The sequence below is a fragment of the Centruroides sculpturatus genome, unplaced genomic scaffold (genome assembly GCF_000671375.1).
Source record: "Centruroides sculpturatus isolate CEXI.00-Female unplaced genomic scaffold, Cexi_2.0 scaffold1194, whole genome shotgun sequence".
NCBI lineage: Eukaryota > Metazoa > Arthropoda > Arachnida > Scorpiones > Buthidae > Centruroides > Centruroides sculpturatus.
The window spans coordinates 183915-203215 of NW_019385400.1; the positions used below are offsets into that span (position 1 = coordinate 183915).

At 30.9% G+C, this 19301-nt stretch overlaps 1 protein-coding gene across 3 annotated transcripts in view; it reads left to right on the forward strand.

The window, feature by feature from the left end:
- The window catches only part of LOC111638542 (neurabin-1-like), a 66703-nt gene that overhangs the window by 12694 nt on the left and 34708 nt on the right, over positions 1–19301 (forward strand). For 2 of the 3 annotated variants that reach the window (XM_023384268.1, XM_023384266.1), the window contains exons 2-5: positions 7306–8649; positions 11553–12100; positions 12245–12385; positions 12499–12593. In XM_023384268.1, coding sequence (XP_023240036.1) covers positions 7419–8649; positions 11553–12100; positions 12245–12385; positions 12499–12593 — 2015 coding nt within the window. In that variant the 5' untranslated portion in view covers positions 7306–7418. The remainder of the gene's footprint in view (positions 1–7305; positions 8650–11552; positions 12101–12244; positions 12386–12498; positions 12594–19301) is intronic. The other variant, XM_023384267.1, reaches the window with a different exon arrangement.

Below are 19301 nucleotides of genomic sequence, written 5' to 3' on the forward strand. Positions count from 1 at the left end.
AAACACAAAATTAACTACTTGAGAGAAGAAGGGTAGCAGATCCTTTTCTCTTGTACAGTAAAAGGTAATTTTGGTTCCTTGCTCCAGTAAATTTTTCTCCTTCAACCTGGAAGCCAATAATTCAGAAGCTTCTTTTGGCAGGTTGAGATCTCTGGTGAGGTCATTTAACTCATCCTGGTCGAAACACTGAGGAATTGATGACATTCTCTCTTAATCACAGTCACCTTCATTAGGATCAGAGGGATACTTGTCCTCACAGAGCTCTGGTAGCTGGTAAAATGATGGAACTGGCACTTCCTGTGAGTGAGGGACCGGGCATCTTGCAGAGACTAAATCAGGATAAGTCCACTTGCTATGGTTGTCAAGATTGATTCCATTAATATTTACTAGGCAGAAATAACAGTCATTAAAGTGATTTTTGGGTTCTCTCCAAACCATCGGTACGCCAAATTTCAGACTTTTTCTTTTCCCAGTAGTCCACTGTTGTAAATGTTCTGTATAAGTTTTACAGACCTGATGCGGTGCCCAGCTTTTATCCTGATCACCAAGTTTAACACTGAAGTATCCAAGATAAGCTCTCTTTACAAAGTCACTAATAGTTTTTCTGTTTTCTTTTAACGTATATTCTCCGCATATGTAGCAAAACACATCAGAATGATTTACACAACTTCTACTTGAACTCATTTTATTTCTATTCAACAACACAAATAAAAGCATCTAGAACACAATACTTTGTTCTTTGTTTCCCTTTCCTTCTAGAACTTTCCTTTATAACCCTTTTCCCTTGGGGTGGGATTAACAATTCTTGGAACCACTGAGAACAAAGTGATGAATGAAGTCCTGATGCTGATGAAAGAGGAGAAAGGACATTCTTTGCCCAGACCTTGAGATGGACAGACATGAGTTGTGTTCCAGGTTGCGTTTGGCAATGACTGGAAAGTACAAGAGACTTTGATGAAAGGATCAGGTTTTATTGTGGTTATGATGAAACAGTGTGGCAATTAAGTGTATACATTAGGGGGGCATAAAAATTTTAGAAAGGCTTAGATGGGCATAGCACAAAAAAGGTTGGGAAACACTGATCTAGACACTGCACGGCTAGAACTTACAAACTTACATCAACTCTAGTTGAAGCATTGAACATCAATTCATTACCGAATACTTACTTCATTTGGTGGATTTACCTGGAACTAACTGAATGGCAGACTAACAATGGGGAAAATATACAGGAATCAATTCTTGCATATGTGATTTACAACTGTACAAACTGGAATTACAGCTTCACATTTCATGTAGCACTGTACATTAAAAAAACACAGATCTAAAAAAGTAGAGCTGATAGAGAAAAACTGATTTCATATTTGGATTCAGCGACCCAAATATAGCTAAAATCAGTTCTAAAATCCTAGGCACCAAAAAAAAAATTTTTTTTTTGTTGATCTGTGTAAGACATAAAAATGATATTGGAGACTTGTTATTTTAAAAAGATGATAATCTTACTGAATAATGAAATAATAAAACTTATTAAATTTTTAAACTTAAGTAACAGCAATTTTCAGTTTAAATTTATTTTATAATTCCTAGTACCACCTATATTAAATAAACTAGTTTATGCCAAGATTGAATCATTCAATTTAAATGTAAAAACAAACTTCAAAATTGATATTAAAAATACAGTAAATCATAATTTTAATCATCTACATATAAATTTCATATTTAGTTAATCATTATGAAATAGTACCTTCCTCCACACTTGAATCCAACTGTGTAACCTTAATTGCCAATCGATCAATTCTTCCCTGCAATGAATTGGCACGTGCTGCAAGACTGGTTGCTTCATGGAACATAGCACCAAACATATCTTCAGCATGTTTGGATAATGATGATAACTGTCGAATAACATTTGCTAATGTAGCATTAGTTACACATTCTAATTCATTGGGAACTGCAATTGCTAGAGCACCTTGTTCATCAAAAGGTAATGTTTCACGACACACATGAACAGGCTCGATTACACGCTGTAAAAGGGGCATACTTGAACATGTGCGCTCCTGTAAAGAAAAAATTAATAATGAATAAATTATGAAAATAACTAAGCAAAATATAATTTTATTTATAACTTTTACTCTTAAATATTTTACATTCTTTATAGGTTAGAATGAAACAAGTATAGCCACACTTTTATCCAAATCTAATACATTACTAAAAACAATTCAAATATTGAAAATTCAGGTGTTGGGATATTTTTTCATTAATTTTAACAAAGAAAATTCCTGATAATAGAAAGAACCATCACACCAATATTCCCAAATGACCCTAAACACTACAAAACACTTATTTACCTAATAATAAATGATTTTAGAATTTGATATAAGCCTTACAAACTTCAACTGTCTTACTAATGAACACTTAACAAGGACATCAGAAGATATTTGTATAACAAGCACAACAAATAAATTTGTATAATAATCCCTATTAGAAACTGTTTGTTCATATGCAGTAGACAATTTATATACTATATACTGTTCATTTTATATTAAAATATCACTATATAAAAGCAAAACAATAATAAAAATAGTTTATTTTTATTATTGTTTTGCTTTCTTATAGTGATATTTTAATATAAAATTATAATAGGTGGCAACCTATTATAAAGATCTATTAAAAATAAGTTTGTAGCATCAAACTGAAATTTTGATTAAAAAAAAAACACTAAACTACTTACACAGTTTAGCAATTTTTTTCACTCATTTGTTTCAGTGAAACAATACAGTGAAATAAATGAGTCATTAAGAAGGGAATCATCCCCTATTTTTACTAATACTACTTATAAATTTTTCGTAAATACCCTTCAAACAAATTTGTAATACTGAAATTATTTGGTTCAGATATCACAATGGGTATAACAAGAACATTATTTGTTGTACAGTCAGACCTACTCATAACAAAACCAACTATTGCAAATTACTGATTACAATGAATTTTTTCCCTATTTCCTTAAATCTCCAATACAGTACCAGACCAAATATCCAGCAAAACTGAGTCAGAAAGTAGTCTGGATTTCTCAATTTTCGAATTTCCTGAGCATGGTTAAATAGATACTTATAAAGAAGAAAAATGCACTGTCTCTCAGCATTACACTAATTTATTAACATATAGAAAAAAATGTAAGTACTTTAATTAATTTATCATTGTTTTCTTCAGCTAAAATTCTATTTAAAACAGAGTAATTATATTTAAATTAAAAACAGTAAATAAACTTTTGAATGGCAGTATGCAATTTAAAATTTGGAAACATGTTCAATGGATATTAGGTAAAAATATAATACTGGGCTTTACTTAAAAGTATATAATAATGGCTGGCTTACATTGGCTACTTATTTATTTCGTTTTTTTATCTGTTTATAAAAAAACATATCCATAAATCAGGAATATCTAATGTGGGTCTATTGATGGTATTGTTGGTCAAAATATGTAATGTTTTCCAGATAAATAATACATTTCTTTCACTACATTAATGCTATAGCTTCACATCAATTCACAAGGATTCACAGTTGAATTCCAAAGTTTGTCTAGCAATCACAGTGGCATTCCTCCTGTGGGCAATATTGCAAATTAAACACCTTAAGAACTGGCAAATATCTAAAAACACACCAGTATACCAAACCAGTTAAACAAACACCAAAAACATTTAATATAACAAATGTTTTCATCTGTATCAATCAACATCCTCAGATTACATGAGCCTATTAATGAACAGAACACAAAATCAAATTTTAAACAGCTGAGATTCAGGCATGCACTCTATGCTGAGAATAAATATGATAACAAAAAATAAGTGAATAAATAAATGTTAAATAATTAATAAGATAAATAAAATTGAGAGCATACACAAAATGATTTACTATAGTTGAAACCATGCTCTCTATGCCATTGAAGATTGTCCAATTTCCTGAAGTTGAAAACAATTTCATTTTTCATAGTCCTCTAAATTTCTAGAAACTCAAAGTATTTTAAACTTTCTGGTTCTTCTATCATCATAAGCAACCAAAACATCATCACACTTGCATATGTGACCCAAGAGGTGTTATATTGTTTTTTTCTAATATTACATTTATGTATACAAATTTAATTATTAAAAGTTATAAGAAAGCCAAACTAGAGGCTTTAGGCATCTACCTCTAGGCCAAATGACTTAGCATTTTAACTCTTAATAGCAGCAGTAATAATGCCTCATCTAATTTGGCAATTGTTTGGCTTTACTATATTTATATTTTTTTATATGATTGCTCCAATATATATTAACAAATAATCAATCTGCGAGTCATATAAGGAAATAGCATATATTCCTGATGAGCAGTAATCTGCTCACATTACTGCTCACCAACCATCAAATTTTAATTTTTTGGCAAAATCTACAGAAAGTTTAAAAGAAAAGAGATTGTAACTTTAGAAACAGTTAGACATTGAGTTAGCAAAAGAAAACATACGACAAATTCCAGATCCTTTAGGAGTTAAAGCTGCTGAAAAGTCTGTGAGCTACCCGAGAAAAATTCTAACTTAAGTTTTAAGAACAATTTCTGCCATCCTTGCTGGAAAAAAATGTAGATTTCATTATGGACTTTTCCCAAACTAGAAGTTGCATTATAGTTATGTCAGTGACAAGTACCAAAAGATCTTTTTCTATGTAAGAAAGATTATTGACAATCCTATTAGCTCACTATACAGAATTTTAATAAAATACTAGCATTATAATCATAGTAATACTGAGATGAATGACACTTTTAAGATCATTAATGAAATTTATAGTCTGTTCACAATATTGTGTGAGAGCATGGACTTACAACACCATCAGCTTCTACATGCAGAAGTGAGGTGGATATCAAGAGAAGAGTTCTTGCACACCTTTTCAAACTGAGACAAGAAGTAAAGCAGTTTCTGCAAGAGTGAAAACCTGACCTATTAGAACCTTTGTTGAATGATGAATGGAAGGCTAAACTTGCATACTTGGGTGCATATATTTGATATTCTTAACAGACTTAATCTTTCTCTCCAGGACATAGTATAAATATTTTTATACTGAGAAATAAAATGTATGCATTCAGAAAGATGTCATTTTGTGATAGCTGCATATAATCTATATATATATAAATGAATGTATGTCTTTGTGTCTGTCCTTCATGCATTACCACACCGTTTATCCGATTGCCATGAAACTTTTGGAAGTTGTTTAATATACTCCCTCGAAGGTTTCTGGCAAAGTACATTTATCCTATGATAGATGGCGCGCGAGTGTATGTGAGCATTTCACTGTGTGTTCAATCGATTTCAAATTGTGAAGACCATTTCCCCCTCCAAAAAATATCTCTATATATGCATTTGTGAACTGTTATTTACAATATTTGTAATAATAATTTTTGTTTAATCACTTTATTTCAACTTTTTTTTGCTAATTACGTATTCGCTCGAACTTCGTTAAAACCTTAACTGTATACCGAACAACAACCGAAGTCGTAGGAGGAAATTTGCCTATTTTACCAATCTAGGAATTCCCCTTTTCCAAATTTTAATATTGCCTCAAAATAATTTAAAAAGACAAATTATAATAAAACTATTAGAAATTTCACAACATTTCAAGGAAGAGAGGAAGGAGCAATTAAATAATTAAAATTATAAAGGATTAAAAACATATATATAAAAATGGGGAATATTGCATTTCTGACAATTGCTGCANTTATAAAGGATTAAAAACATATATATAAAAATGGGGAATATTGCATTTCTGACAATTGCTGCAAGTGTGTGGGCTAAATTTGTTTGTACAGTTGTCCAGCTCGCGTCGGAAAACCTTCTGATTTCTTCATGTACGCACCAGATGGAAAAACAAAAAATATCGTGTATCCACAAGCACTCCAATAAATAAATAGAATTGAAACAACACTTTGAAATGTTTTCCTGATGAAAATGAATAATAATAATAAGTTTCAATAAAAATGATAAAATGTAAATTGAATTTTATCATAATGAGTTTGCTTGAATTTCATTTCTTCTGAGATCGCAGCAATGCATGACGGGTAAGCTAGTTAGAAATAAAAGGGTTACTGTTACAAATCAACAGAGCCCAATAGAAAAATTCTGACATCAGATTTATAATCAGCACATCTGAATTAATAGGAAACGCTCATGATTGTTTATTTAACGAAACCACTGTTGACCAGTGTGATTAATGAAGGCATTACATGGCTCATGAGTATTCTTAGTGATGATTTCAGAGTGTAGGATTATCTACTGGGTTTGGAAACTCTGCAGAAATAATTCTATTAAGTCAAGTTGATCTATTATAACTAAGCTTTAAATGTGGTTTAATTTTAATGCTGAGGCAACACTGGGAACATCTATTAACTTATAGTAACATGAATTAAAGTAACTAATAAATAAAATAATATGTGCTTGTTGAGTTTATGCACGACAGAAAAGTATTCATCGCCATTTTCAAGGTATAGCTAAGGAGTCAGAGTTGCTATGGTTAATAATATTAATCTTCAAGGTTAATATCTTAATGTCCTTATAATGCTATTCAGTTCTTTCATATACAGTATCGTATAATCGCATTGGAACCAACACTTGGTCTTGTTTTAAATAAATATCTTGTAAACATACTTCTAGTTAACAGATTGATTTCCTCATTATTTATCAATATGCTAAAATCAGTTGTTTTGAATATAAGAAAATTATTGCAGTTTGTTACAATGGTTGATAGAATATTTGAGAAATGAAGATGGAACTATTTTATATTTGATTTGTAAATATTCTACTGAAAGATTTAATGAACTAAATACAGATTTTTAATTAAAATTTGTTAATTTTTTATTGACCAATATAGGTTATATTTAAAATTAGTCTGGAAGCTAAGATTGGATGGAGATTTAGGTGATGTAATTGCACTGTGTCAACACAGTAAGCAGGAATTTCAGGTTCCAGTCTTACTCTTGACCAATCCTTTCTTCCAGAATATTCTAACATTAAATTTAATTAATTTATTTATTTATATTATATTTAACAAGAGATGGCAGCTTGCCTTCTACTGTAATGTTTAGTAATTAGCCTTACACACCAATAAAGAATTTGGTTATTCATCAGGTATTTGAAAGTGTCTAAAAATTTCTATGTTTATAATTGACTGTTTTGAAATAGGTTGTTAAAAATATATTTTGTATTAAATTATGAATTTTTTTGATAGTTAATTTTAATTTTTGTACATTGTTTGAATATTACTACATTTTAAAATTTATTTTATTTTTGTAGAAAAGAAGAGAATACCAAACACAAAACTCCGAATACAAGACTTGTTATTTAGATATTAACAACGAATATTTGTTAAACAACGAAATGCATTTCTTTATGTATTTCTAAATAAAATGGCTAATGTAAGAGAACAAGTATTAGCAGCTAGCCGTTCGAGAACCGGATGGCTTGAAAGAAACGTGGAAAATTCCGACCATATTCCATTTATTAACGATATAAAATTAAGTTTTGAAGATAAGATGCAAGAAAAAATGGATAAAAAGATCATTGGAAATAAAGTAGAATCTCCGAGAAAGAAAGGTACTAGAGTTAGTACTATAGCAAGTATGTTTCAATCTTTATCACCGCAGAAAGATTGCGTTTCAAAAACTATAGAAATCCATAAAGATTCAAAAGTTTACCCAAAAAAGATAGGAAGTGATACTCTCTGCGGCGGTAAAGAATTCGGAAGACCCGAAAGACACACGGTGAGTGATTCTCCTCATTACAATTCCGTCTCATCTCTTTCTCGGAGTGAAAGCCATTTAACGAGATTTAATAATGCACGTGCCATGTTCGAACGTCTGCAGGATCAGACTAAAAAAATTTCCAAAAGTGTAGCCGCTACAAAAAAAGGTAACAATTTAGGTAGTACTGAGTTCTTAAGTACATCATCGCCTACCAGTGACGTGTCTTCTCATTCTTCTTTTACACCGTCTCCTATAAATTCCAATGAAGATAATGTTACCGCTTCCGTCGAAAAACTGTGCGACACCGAATGTTCCGTATTTCCGAAATGCAACGAAAACATAACAGAAAATCATTGTTCCGACTTAATTGAGAAGACTGAAAACAAATTCGTAACGGATTCAAAGTTAAAAAATTATCTTTCCAAATCCGTCGATACGGATTCTAAAGATAGAATCGAAATGAATAACGACGAAGTAACGTACGAGAAGAATAAAGCCAATAATGTTAATTTAACTAATTTGAGCACAAGTTCCTTTAAAATAACACAATCTTCATATTGTAATGGTCTTTTGCCAAATTCAGATGAAAATTGTGTAATTATAAATCCTATTTTTAGTCAGTGTGAAAATACATTTTTATCTGAAAATATAAGTTCATCACTGAATTCCGAATCAAAGAAATCATCATCAAATATGTCTTCCATAAATTCCACATTGCAAAATCATTTGTCTTCCAGCAAGATCGATACCGAAGAATCTGCAGTAATTAATGAAAGCAAAATTCCGTCTAAAGATAAAAAGATCGACACTTCATCTTCCAAGTTTGAAAATCATCAAATTTCAGTCGACAAAGAGGAAAATCATTATGAAAATAAAGAAATCATAATGGAATCAGGTATGTTAATATTGAAGAATTGTACTCTTTGTAGTTAATGTATATAAAATAGTTGAATTTACAGTTGAATCAGTGAAGTAAACGTATAAAATTGAATTTATTTTTTTTTATGTATATATAAGTAAATTACCAATAGAAAAACTTAAAATATACAGTGTAGTAATAATTTTTATACTACCTTATTGAAGTGAGAGAGCTCAATAGTTCCAATGAACCATAGAGTGATGCTTGCAGGAGCATAACCTTCCATAGGAACATTCATACTATTAAGCTCTATTGGGAGAAATGAAGTAAAGAGTGACCCACAAACAGTGTCTAAGAGTGGGCAACTAAATGGCATCCGTTTCCCATGTCAGGCAGCTGATTTATAGAGTTTTAAGTATGTAAGCATACCCATTTCTGTGGAGAAAAAAAATGGTTGTGACATGCTTAGCATAATTTGGCTCAAGTGTCACTCAGGTTAATGTGTTAACAGAATATAATAAATGTTACCTTAAATTCTTCATAGAAAGGCTGACTCTTCCTCATAACGAGAGAGAGAAGCCTCACAACATAATAAATTATCACTACGGACTAATCCAGACGCTGTGAGAGTATTCATACAATAAGCAAGAAACATCACAATTTATAAAAAGTTGTAATTCTTACAGACAAAAATAATACACCATTAAAACCTACAGAACACTGAACTGGATACATCACAGTACATAAAAAGTAGGCACCACAAAGCAGTCTGGGTCAGAAGGAGTTTGAGGTAGGAATCCCAACAATCCTAGCCAGTATTATGTTGAAAATTATGAATATTGTATTGTATGATTGTCATACAAACTATCTCATAAATACGAAAACTACAGAAAACATATCTTAAAACACACAACACTTACAGATGATACTTATAGAAAATGCCACATTATGCTTGAATCTAATCAATGTATCATATTGAATATCGAGTTTTCAGCCCATACAGAGTACTTAAATCTGCATAATTAAGAAACATATGTTAAAAGCGTGCACACAAACACAAATTATTACAAACCCCGTTATTGTAGTACAAACACATGGTTGGATGGCAGAGCAATTACAATATTTCTCTGAGGACTTCGGAATGAATTCGGGGGATCAAATAACCCCCAGGAAGTTTTTACTTTTAGTACTTACAGGCCAAAAGAAGTAAAAAAGCAAAGCATAAATACATGCTGCATATAGTCTAGAGGACAACACACAAAATATATTATGACTGAGACATAATGAGTGGACTGACAGTTCCATTCACAGATTGTTTCACTGCTAGTCACAAGAGATCAGCTTTATGAATGAGTTTATCAAAATTTAAAAAATATTTGGTTCAATTAGAGACTAAAAATTAGTTTACAATTTATTAAATATAGTTTATTAAAAGTTTAGCTCATTTATGAAGTTTATGGATGATGCAGATGGTTAAATCCTGGAATAACATGAAAGGCGTGTGCTCATGTCTATTATTAAACAATTATTAGAAATAAATCACCTTGGTAACCTTCGTTTTATTCCAGTAATATCTTAAAGCAATCGTTAAAGCTAAAAATCCATTAAATAAAGTAAGATAAACAAATTAGTTTATCTGTTTTTTCTTAAGCAGATACATTTGAGTAATTAAAATTAAATATTTATGAGAAGTTTAATTTTTTAATAGAAAAGTTGTGCGTGTGTGTGTATTATTGTTTACGTACTCGTGACGACTGTAATAAACAAGTATATGATATAAATCAAAACAAACAAACTTTTTTGGAAAATACACTTTAATTATATTTAACTAAACAAGTGAATAACGTTCTTAAAAAGTAAACAAAATTTTCGTTTGACAAAAACAAAAAAAAAATTCTATTTATTTGTCTTCAGATGATGATATATCAGTACATGCCCATTGCCTGTTTGGATTTGATAAAGAAATAACCTGTAAATTTAATTACATATAAAAAGCATTTTAAAATTAAACAGTGTGTTAATTTCCACATAGGGGCTGTTCATAAATGACATCCACGCTGGGACGGAGGGAGAGTATTACAACCAGTCGGACAAGGGGGAGGATTGAGCTTCGGTGGATGTCCATTTATTTCATTAAATTTTGTACAGTTTGTGGATTTTATTACATTTATTTCAGAATTTCTGTTATGTTTCGTTTCTATTTACGATATCTGTCATTCATAAAGGATAACAGTTTTAAGGGAGGTAGAGTTTTGTTGGACATCCATAGAGAGGAAGAGTTACGGAAACTTGGACAAACTGGGGCATGAGGGGGTGTGGAGTAAAAGTTTCAAGAAAAATGTAGATGTAATTTATGGGCAGCCCCATGTGTCACATGGATTGGAAATTTTGTCTATTAAATTGAGGTCTTACCATAATAAATTATAGGAGGAAAAAAGCAAAAAAGTTTTCAAGATAATATAAGACAAAACTAAAGTATATTTAAAAATAAAGCATTTAATTCGAGGTTTTTAATATTGAATTAGATCGATTCAGATTCACAAGTACGATTTAGGTCTTTGATACTTTTTTTTTACCTATCAAAGGAATGTTTCACATGCAGAGTGCACAGTAACTCACCAATGATGTATTTAGGAAAGGAAATGATAAAACAAGCCTACTTGGCATTGTAATAATTATGTTGCAAGTGAAAAAATTTTGTAATATGTTTTGATGGTTCTACGATTTATTCATCTCTGCTTATGCTACACTCTTTGGTAATTCTAAATACCTGGTCAATGCTGGGTTATAGATCAGTTTTCACAAATAAACCACACTTTAAATATTTTTTTATAGTTATTTAATTGTCATTTCTTTTTATTCTTATAAATAATACATAACAATTTCTTATAATTTAAAATAAAAATATCATAAAATTAATTTAAATTTGTGTTTTAAAGATAAAGTTAAAGAGCCAGCAGAAAATACAAACAGCAGCCACACACCTAGTGCCAATTTGGAAACATTGTCTTCGAGCGAAGAATTTAATGGGGAAAAGTTTTCGTCGTGTCCTTTGCCAAATGGCTATACTTCGTCTTCTATTAAAAATGACGACGTAAACGAGAAAATTGATTGCTTGACAAATAATCAGATAGAGAAGAAGTACGAAAGCTTGTATACCTACGACGACGATGCCCTCCAAGTCATCGATGGTGATATTATAGATATTATACCTAGAGATTCGATTTCTGATTCTAAACCTCAGTTATATTTGCCAGACGTGTCCGAACAGCTTCTAACACAAAATATTTCTGTAAGAAACTTATATTCTAGTTCAACTCTTCAATTTACAAAAGAATTAACCAGAAGAGTAAACGAGTCGTCCGATAATGAAGAAAGCGATAAAAAGATCGATTGTAATCTCTCTAGTTGGATTAATAGCCAGCACGTCCCATTTAAAGATTGGGAGAAGGAATATGAAACTTCAGAACCGTCTACAGATCACGAGGTTAGCGATTTTGTTATTTGTCGTAACAGAATCTATTTCTGCTTTTACATTAAAATTTTACGAGATAAACTTATTTTAATTATAATAATATAATTTAATTTGTATTAAAAATGTCACAACTGATTATACATTACCTAATGACAGGATTCACAGATCGGTAGCCCTTACGAAAATAGTGGAAGTTTGCGCGATTCAGCTGGCGAAACTCTTGCAGAATTTGAATGTCGTGAACACGAATTGTTTTTAGTCGAAGCAGTTTTAGAGTCTGACGATCAAAACTGTCAGGTAGGTAGCAAAGTTGTCACAGAATAAAGTCTTTTTTGAATGATTTACTTGTTTAATAATTCCATTTAGTTTCAAGATTAAAAATAATAATTATAAATTTGTTTTCTCACTAGTCTGGACCATTTCCCAGTCCACCAGGAGAGAAGGAATCGAGCGTGGATGTAGAATTAATGACACAAGAAGAAGCAGATAAATTACTCAGTAAATCGTAAGTTTTTATTTTATGAGTACGAGAGTCTCTCGTCAGCTGCAAAATCCCGAAATAAGATTTCTGTCCAGAATCAAGATAATGGAAAAATTGTAAACGTTCCAGAAAATTGATCAAATTGAAAATAGTTCGTTTGACTGGACGTAAAAATTCTCTAATTAGTCTGGAAACGGGTGACCTAATTCTTGCATTTTGTGAAAACGGGTAAGATTGGCTATAATGTAATTATCTTAATCTTCACTATCGTTACTTTTTGCCCAGCGATGCGGGTCCTTGCAGCTAGATTCTAGATTACTTAGAAAAACAGTTTTTTATATATATATAAAAAACTATATTACATACAAATAAAAACCCAGCGAAGTGGGTCCTTGCAGCTAGTTTCTATATATAGCAACATCCTGGATCAGAAATATTTTTGCATATCGCAGTTTAAAACATTAGAATTAATCAACAAATAAATAATTAAAGAATATACAATGTATTATATGTCAATGTTGAATAAATACTTTAGTATTTATAATCATGACAAAATAAATTTCTACAGTATAGAATTTTTAAAAATGATGCAAATAAATGAAAATTGTATTGATGTCATTTCTATGTCCTCTATCATAATACTGGTGTAGTTTAATAATAAATACGCCTAAATGTCAAAAAACTTTTTGATGATTGTTTACTGTTTGAAACTATGTATATAGATATAAAAGTGAGCATTGCATATCAAATTCTTAATTAAATAATCATTAATTAATTAATAAGGGTGTCTATTGTTTTTACACATGGGTGGCTAACAACCCAGGAACGGTCCTGTGTGCAAGGTTACATGCACATTTTGGGTCCTTTTTTTTTATTAATCATTTTGGATAATTTGAGTTTCTGCCGTAATTTGCTTTTAATCATCAAAAGTGATGAAAAAAAGCAATGAATTTATAGCTTATCGGATGACTGTTATTTCATCATATGTCTATCAGTTTTCTGAGATGACGTTATATAAACAAGAGATAATTATGGCGAAATTTATTAACTTTCCAGGTAAAAATTCAGGTAGGCGTATCTAATAATATCAATTAAATCATGATCGAATGTAAATGAAATCAGTGGGAGATAACTAAAGGCAAAGTATAAGTATATTTTAAGTTATGTTAGAGGAATATATCTGTAGTGCACAAAGGATTTTTTCACATATTCTAAAGACACTTAGCTTTTTTTTTCTTTTGTCTAAGGTCACTATTTGATGAGTTTGTAATAACAGATTAAAATTTTCATGTAACTGTCAATCCCTTTTAAATTGTCTTTAAAATACAAATAATCCACAGGTTATTTACACAAAATTATAGTAATATTCATTAATTTTTATTTCATTTACCATCATTTTACAATTTTCAAGAAATGGCTTTTTAATAGTTTTCTGGCCAAGATTATTTTACTGTAGTACAGTAGTTTTAATTAGTTTTTGAGTCATCTCTTTTCAACAAAATAAAAAGGAATGTTGTATTTTTTAAATGATTGCTTGGATTATATTAAAATTGCGGCTTCCTTAAGTGACGAGATTATTTAAAAAGCTTCAACTATAGTACTTTGCTTTGCGTGTGGCACAGCATTGACAGAACCTGAGCTGTGAGTACCTTGTAACAATTGTGAGGAAGCCTGCTGATATACCATAGTGGATATGGGCGAATAACCAATATCAGCATTCAATTCTGCCACACTGGAAGGTTCCAAATCATATACTCAATCTTTTACACATCCCCAAATTCCATATTAGCATAACGTGGTGTCTCAAGCAATTGATTTTCTGTTGATTGTTTTCCACTAATGCTTCCATAGCCTTCTCTGCTCTTTCCTGTAAGTGTTCCTGTTGAACCAAGGATTGTTTTGTACTAATTAAAAAATTCTTTTTCATTTTGTAATTGGATTTTTTTGTTTCTCTGTTAGTCTCTGAATTAGTTTTCTTTAATTCTGTATTTTTCCACCAGGTACACTAAAGTCATGTTCAATGGACTGTGCATGGTTACTTGCCTGTAGGTGTCAATTACTTCTTCTGTGCTATGACAGATGGTTTAAAAGTTACAGAGAGTGTACAGACTTTCCTTAGAATCCTGCATATTAGTTATTAACCTTATTGCTCTTTAATATCTATAAACATGCTTATTTAGGATATTTATTTTTACTTTAAACACATTTTTGCATCTAATTGTACGTTTGACATTTCATATTTGAAGTATTATAGAAATTATTACTTTCTTGTTGCATATTTGGCGCACTACTTTTCTGTCTGTTTTGTCAGAAAATTTCCAATAAAAGTGTTTTGGTGATATGATTTAAGAGATATACTGCATAAAGCAAGTACTAACAACAGAGATCCCAATTCTGTACTTTTGAAAAAAAGATGATAATTTTGACAGGATTCTCTAATAGTTTTATCCACTTGCCAATGATGGGCAAGTGGATAAAACCACTGAATGCTGATCATGGGTTTGCACCTCATCAATGGGCTGGCCAAGTGTAATTTTCTGTGTTTTCTTCACATTATTAAACACCTAAATGAGGGTCAGTTTCCCATAAAAAGACCTCCTGGAAGACATTCCCCCTCAGAAGATCATCCGTGTGTTGCATTGCCATAAACTAATAAAACCAAACTCTAGTGCAATGCATTTAGAAATGATAATCTTATATCTTATTTAACAGTTAGTTTTATTTTATTGTATTGTTTTGTAACCAAATTGTACATCAAGAGAAATGATATGATCCGGTCCTGACCGAGATGTCTACCCGATTAAAACCGGTATCAAGCTCAGCTGGATACTGTGTCACAGATGTCTCAGGGATCCTTCATGTTATTTTATATTTTTGATCATTTTATGCTTGTTATACTAACATGGTATGGTATAAAATACTGCACAACCTTTTTCCTGATTAGAATAAAGTTACAATATACTGTACATTTATCTATCAGTATATGACAGTCATCCTACAATTGAATAAGTCCAAGTATACATTGGAATTACAGTGGTAGTCATTGTAACTTCTAGTGGTATCCTTAGCTCTTCTTTAAGAGATCAGAATCAGTCTGTAATTTACGGCATTTAGTATTGCTTGAAAATCACTGCTGCCACTTACAAGTAATTGGAGAAGACATCATTCTGCAAACAATTTCTGTTATAAAGCCTAATCTGGAAAATCTTTGCTGTCAATTATGATTTACCATCTTAAATATTTCATGTCTCAGATATTCTGTCACTTTGTTTGAGTAAGTTAATCATTATAAAAGTTGATAAACTCATCATACAGTTTATCCATATCTTTAGGAGAAAATCCCATACACACTGACACCTGTCGGCAAAATATTTCTCTTAGAACTTATCGACAATTGCAAACTAGCATTAACTCATCACTGAATGGGATATTTTTCTATAAATATGAAATAGAAATTTAAAAAGACCACGCTTCCTTGGTAAAACTTTCAAACTTCTACAGGAGACATCTTCAATGTTAATCCTAAATATAATTGGTATCAGACTGTTCATTATCAAGTATATTTATCTGGAAATGAGACCGTACGCTTTAAAAATTCAACTGATGAATTTCTGGTCATAAATTTGCCAAGTAACTTTTTAAAATTTTTTTTTGATATAAATGATGAATAAGAAATTTTATCAAGTAAAAAATATATTTAAATTATGTCGTTAATAATTAATAAGTGATTTTTTTTCTTAAAAGAGATCTTTTTGTCAAGTAATCATGACGCATTCTCGTAATTATTAATCATTAGTAATTAATAAGAGAAATTCTTTTGTTTATGTTCGAAGAAAGAATCTTATGTACTTTATGTAGTTTGCAATTCATTTAATTGTTATAATAATATAAAAATATGTTTTTAATAACATAGTACAATAGCAAAGTACAATTGTTTTTTTTATTTATTTTAGTTTATCATAGTGTCCTATTTTATGTTTAAATATTTCTGATCATCCTATGTAAACGTTTCTGACGTTATTCCATAAATTTGTCATTTTTATAATCTAGAAATACACTCTATTCAGCATAATTAAATAAAGTCCAACAATATATAAACTATACTATTCATCGTCGAGGATGCTCATGAAAAGAATTTTGTTGCCGTGGATACTGGTACGTTGGATTACAAGCAAAAATAAAAATGCTTAGTAATAATGGAATGTTTTATTAATAGATATGTATCTATATGTCAAATAGAATGTTTGACTGTCTCTGTATGTTTACTAAACACTTCTAAAACCCTTTGATCTGGAGATTCTGGATCAAATTTTGAATAGTTACTCTCCAGAACTCTTGGAAAAATGTATGCTATCATGAATCCAGGGCGTCTACAGATTTCATCCTCTTCGCACTTTGTAATAATAGTTTAATGCATTATTTGTAAGAAAGCATTATGTAATGACATCGAGGAATAAAATGTCTGCTAAAAAGAAATTATAGGTTGATTCTTTCAGAAATTTTTCCACTTTTTCAAACTTTTTTCTATTTCTTTCTGTTGCCAAAAATATCTTTTATGGTGAAAATGAAACAAGTAGTGATTGTGTATATATCTAAAATGTACTCCCTGTGGATCTCCTGCTGTATTTAGCTACAAGAACATTCTTCTTCAGGGTCCAGCAGTAGTCAGTGCATTTTTCTATTCCATTTGCCTTGATAACCACTTTCCATTATGATTCCAGGCAGAACCAATGTTCATCACTTATACTGTCTATATTCTTGGAGAATAAATCCAGAAACAAGTTCAAGAAATGAATCATAAAGAACATGTGATATTATAATTATCTGTAGTTCCAAACAAGTATTATCATCTGAATAGTAAATATCTTCAACACAGTGTCAACCTCATTGAGATATTTACAGAATTAGCTTGGAAGAAGAGTTGTCTTCTAATTCCATTGTTTTAATCTAGAAACCANTTATCTATATATATAAAAATGAATGTATGTCTGTGTGTGTGTCCTATGTCCTTCATGTATTACCACACCGTTTATCCGATTGCCGTGAAACTTTGGGAAGTTGTTTAATATACTCTGGCGAAGGTTTGTGGCATAGTACGATTGCCATAAAACTTTGGAAAGTTTTTTTAATTTTTTAATACACTCCCGCGAAGTACATTTATCCTACGATAGATGGTGCGCATTTACACGAGCATTCGCGCACAGTGTGTTAGATCGATTTCAAATTGTGAAGACCATTTCCCCCTTTCAAAAAATATCTCTATACATGCATTTGTTATTTACGATATTTGTAATAATTTTTGTTTAATCACTTTATTTCAACTTTTTTTATTGCTAATTATGTATTTGCTTGAACTTCTAAAACCTTAACTGTACCCCGAACAACAACCGAAGTTGTAGGAAGAAATTTGCGTATTTTACCAATCTAGGTATCCCCCTTTTCCAAATTTTAATATCGACTCAAAATAATTTAAAAAGACAAATTACAATAGAATGGTTTATTATTCAACTGTCAGAAATTTCACAACATGCCAAGGAAGAGAGGAAGGAGCAATTAAATAATTAAAATTATAAAGGATTAAAAACATATATATAAAAATGGGGAATATTGCACTTCTGACAATCGCTGCAAGTGTGTGGGCTAAATTTGGAGAATCCGTGCTTCTCACATGGACAACTGTATGTGGCCGGTTCACGCGTCGGAAAACCTTCTAATTTATTCGTGTACGCACCAGACAGAAAAACAAAAAATATCGTGTATCCACGAGCACTCCAATAAATAAATAGAATTGAAACGACACTTTGAAATATTTTCCCGATGAAAATGAATAATAATAAGTTTCAATAAAAATGATAAAATGAAAATTTAATTTTATCATTACGAGTTTGCTTGCATTTCGTTTCTTCTGAGATCGCAGCAATGCGTGACGGGTAAGCTAGTATAAAATAAAAATGAATGTTTTATTTATAAAATTAAAAAGTCGTAATAAATTATCATAAATATCATTATTATCTACCTACTATCACATTTATGGTTAACTGAATAATTATTAATGAAATACAATTGGAATTTAATGTTCCAGTTGTATTTTAATTTATATAGTTGTTTTCTGCTATTTTTAAGTTGTGATGAGGACCAGAAGGACGTCTTTCAATAAGACTGAAATGTCATTGACTCTCATTAAAGGAAATCTTGACTTTAAATGACTTCATTTATCTTAGAGACCTAGATTATTTGATGGCCAGATGACCGAGGAGGTTAACCTCTTCTGTTATACAGGTCTTCTCCAGAGTGATATGGTGACCTCTTCAGCCGTCTGGACAAGGAAGCCAACCTATTGCTCTGGGGACCTGGTTTGAATTCATGCAGTTGAATAACTCCATGAATTTTTTGGGAGTGGTCTGTTGTAGCTATATCCTGTCTTATTTGCCCTACCTGGCTCCTCTCGTGGTTCTTTCTAAACTCACAATGGTATGATTAAATGGCCTCTTATACACTTGGGAATTGTTTATTGTCCACACTCTTTGGTATAGCCCAAGGCCTCTTATACAGATGGCAAAAAAAAGTATTAAAAAAATCAGTTGAATATTGCTGTTTTCCTTTGTAATTTGATATATAGAGGGGTTTCATGAATGGCATCCCCTTTTTCTTAGAAACCTTTCTGTCTTTTAATTTCTTAAGAAGTGTGTGAGGAATTCTGTAGTTTTGAATGTTTATCAGATTTGGGTGAGC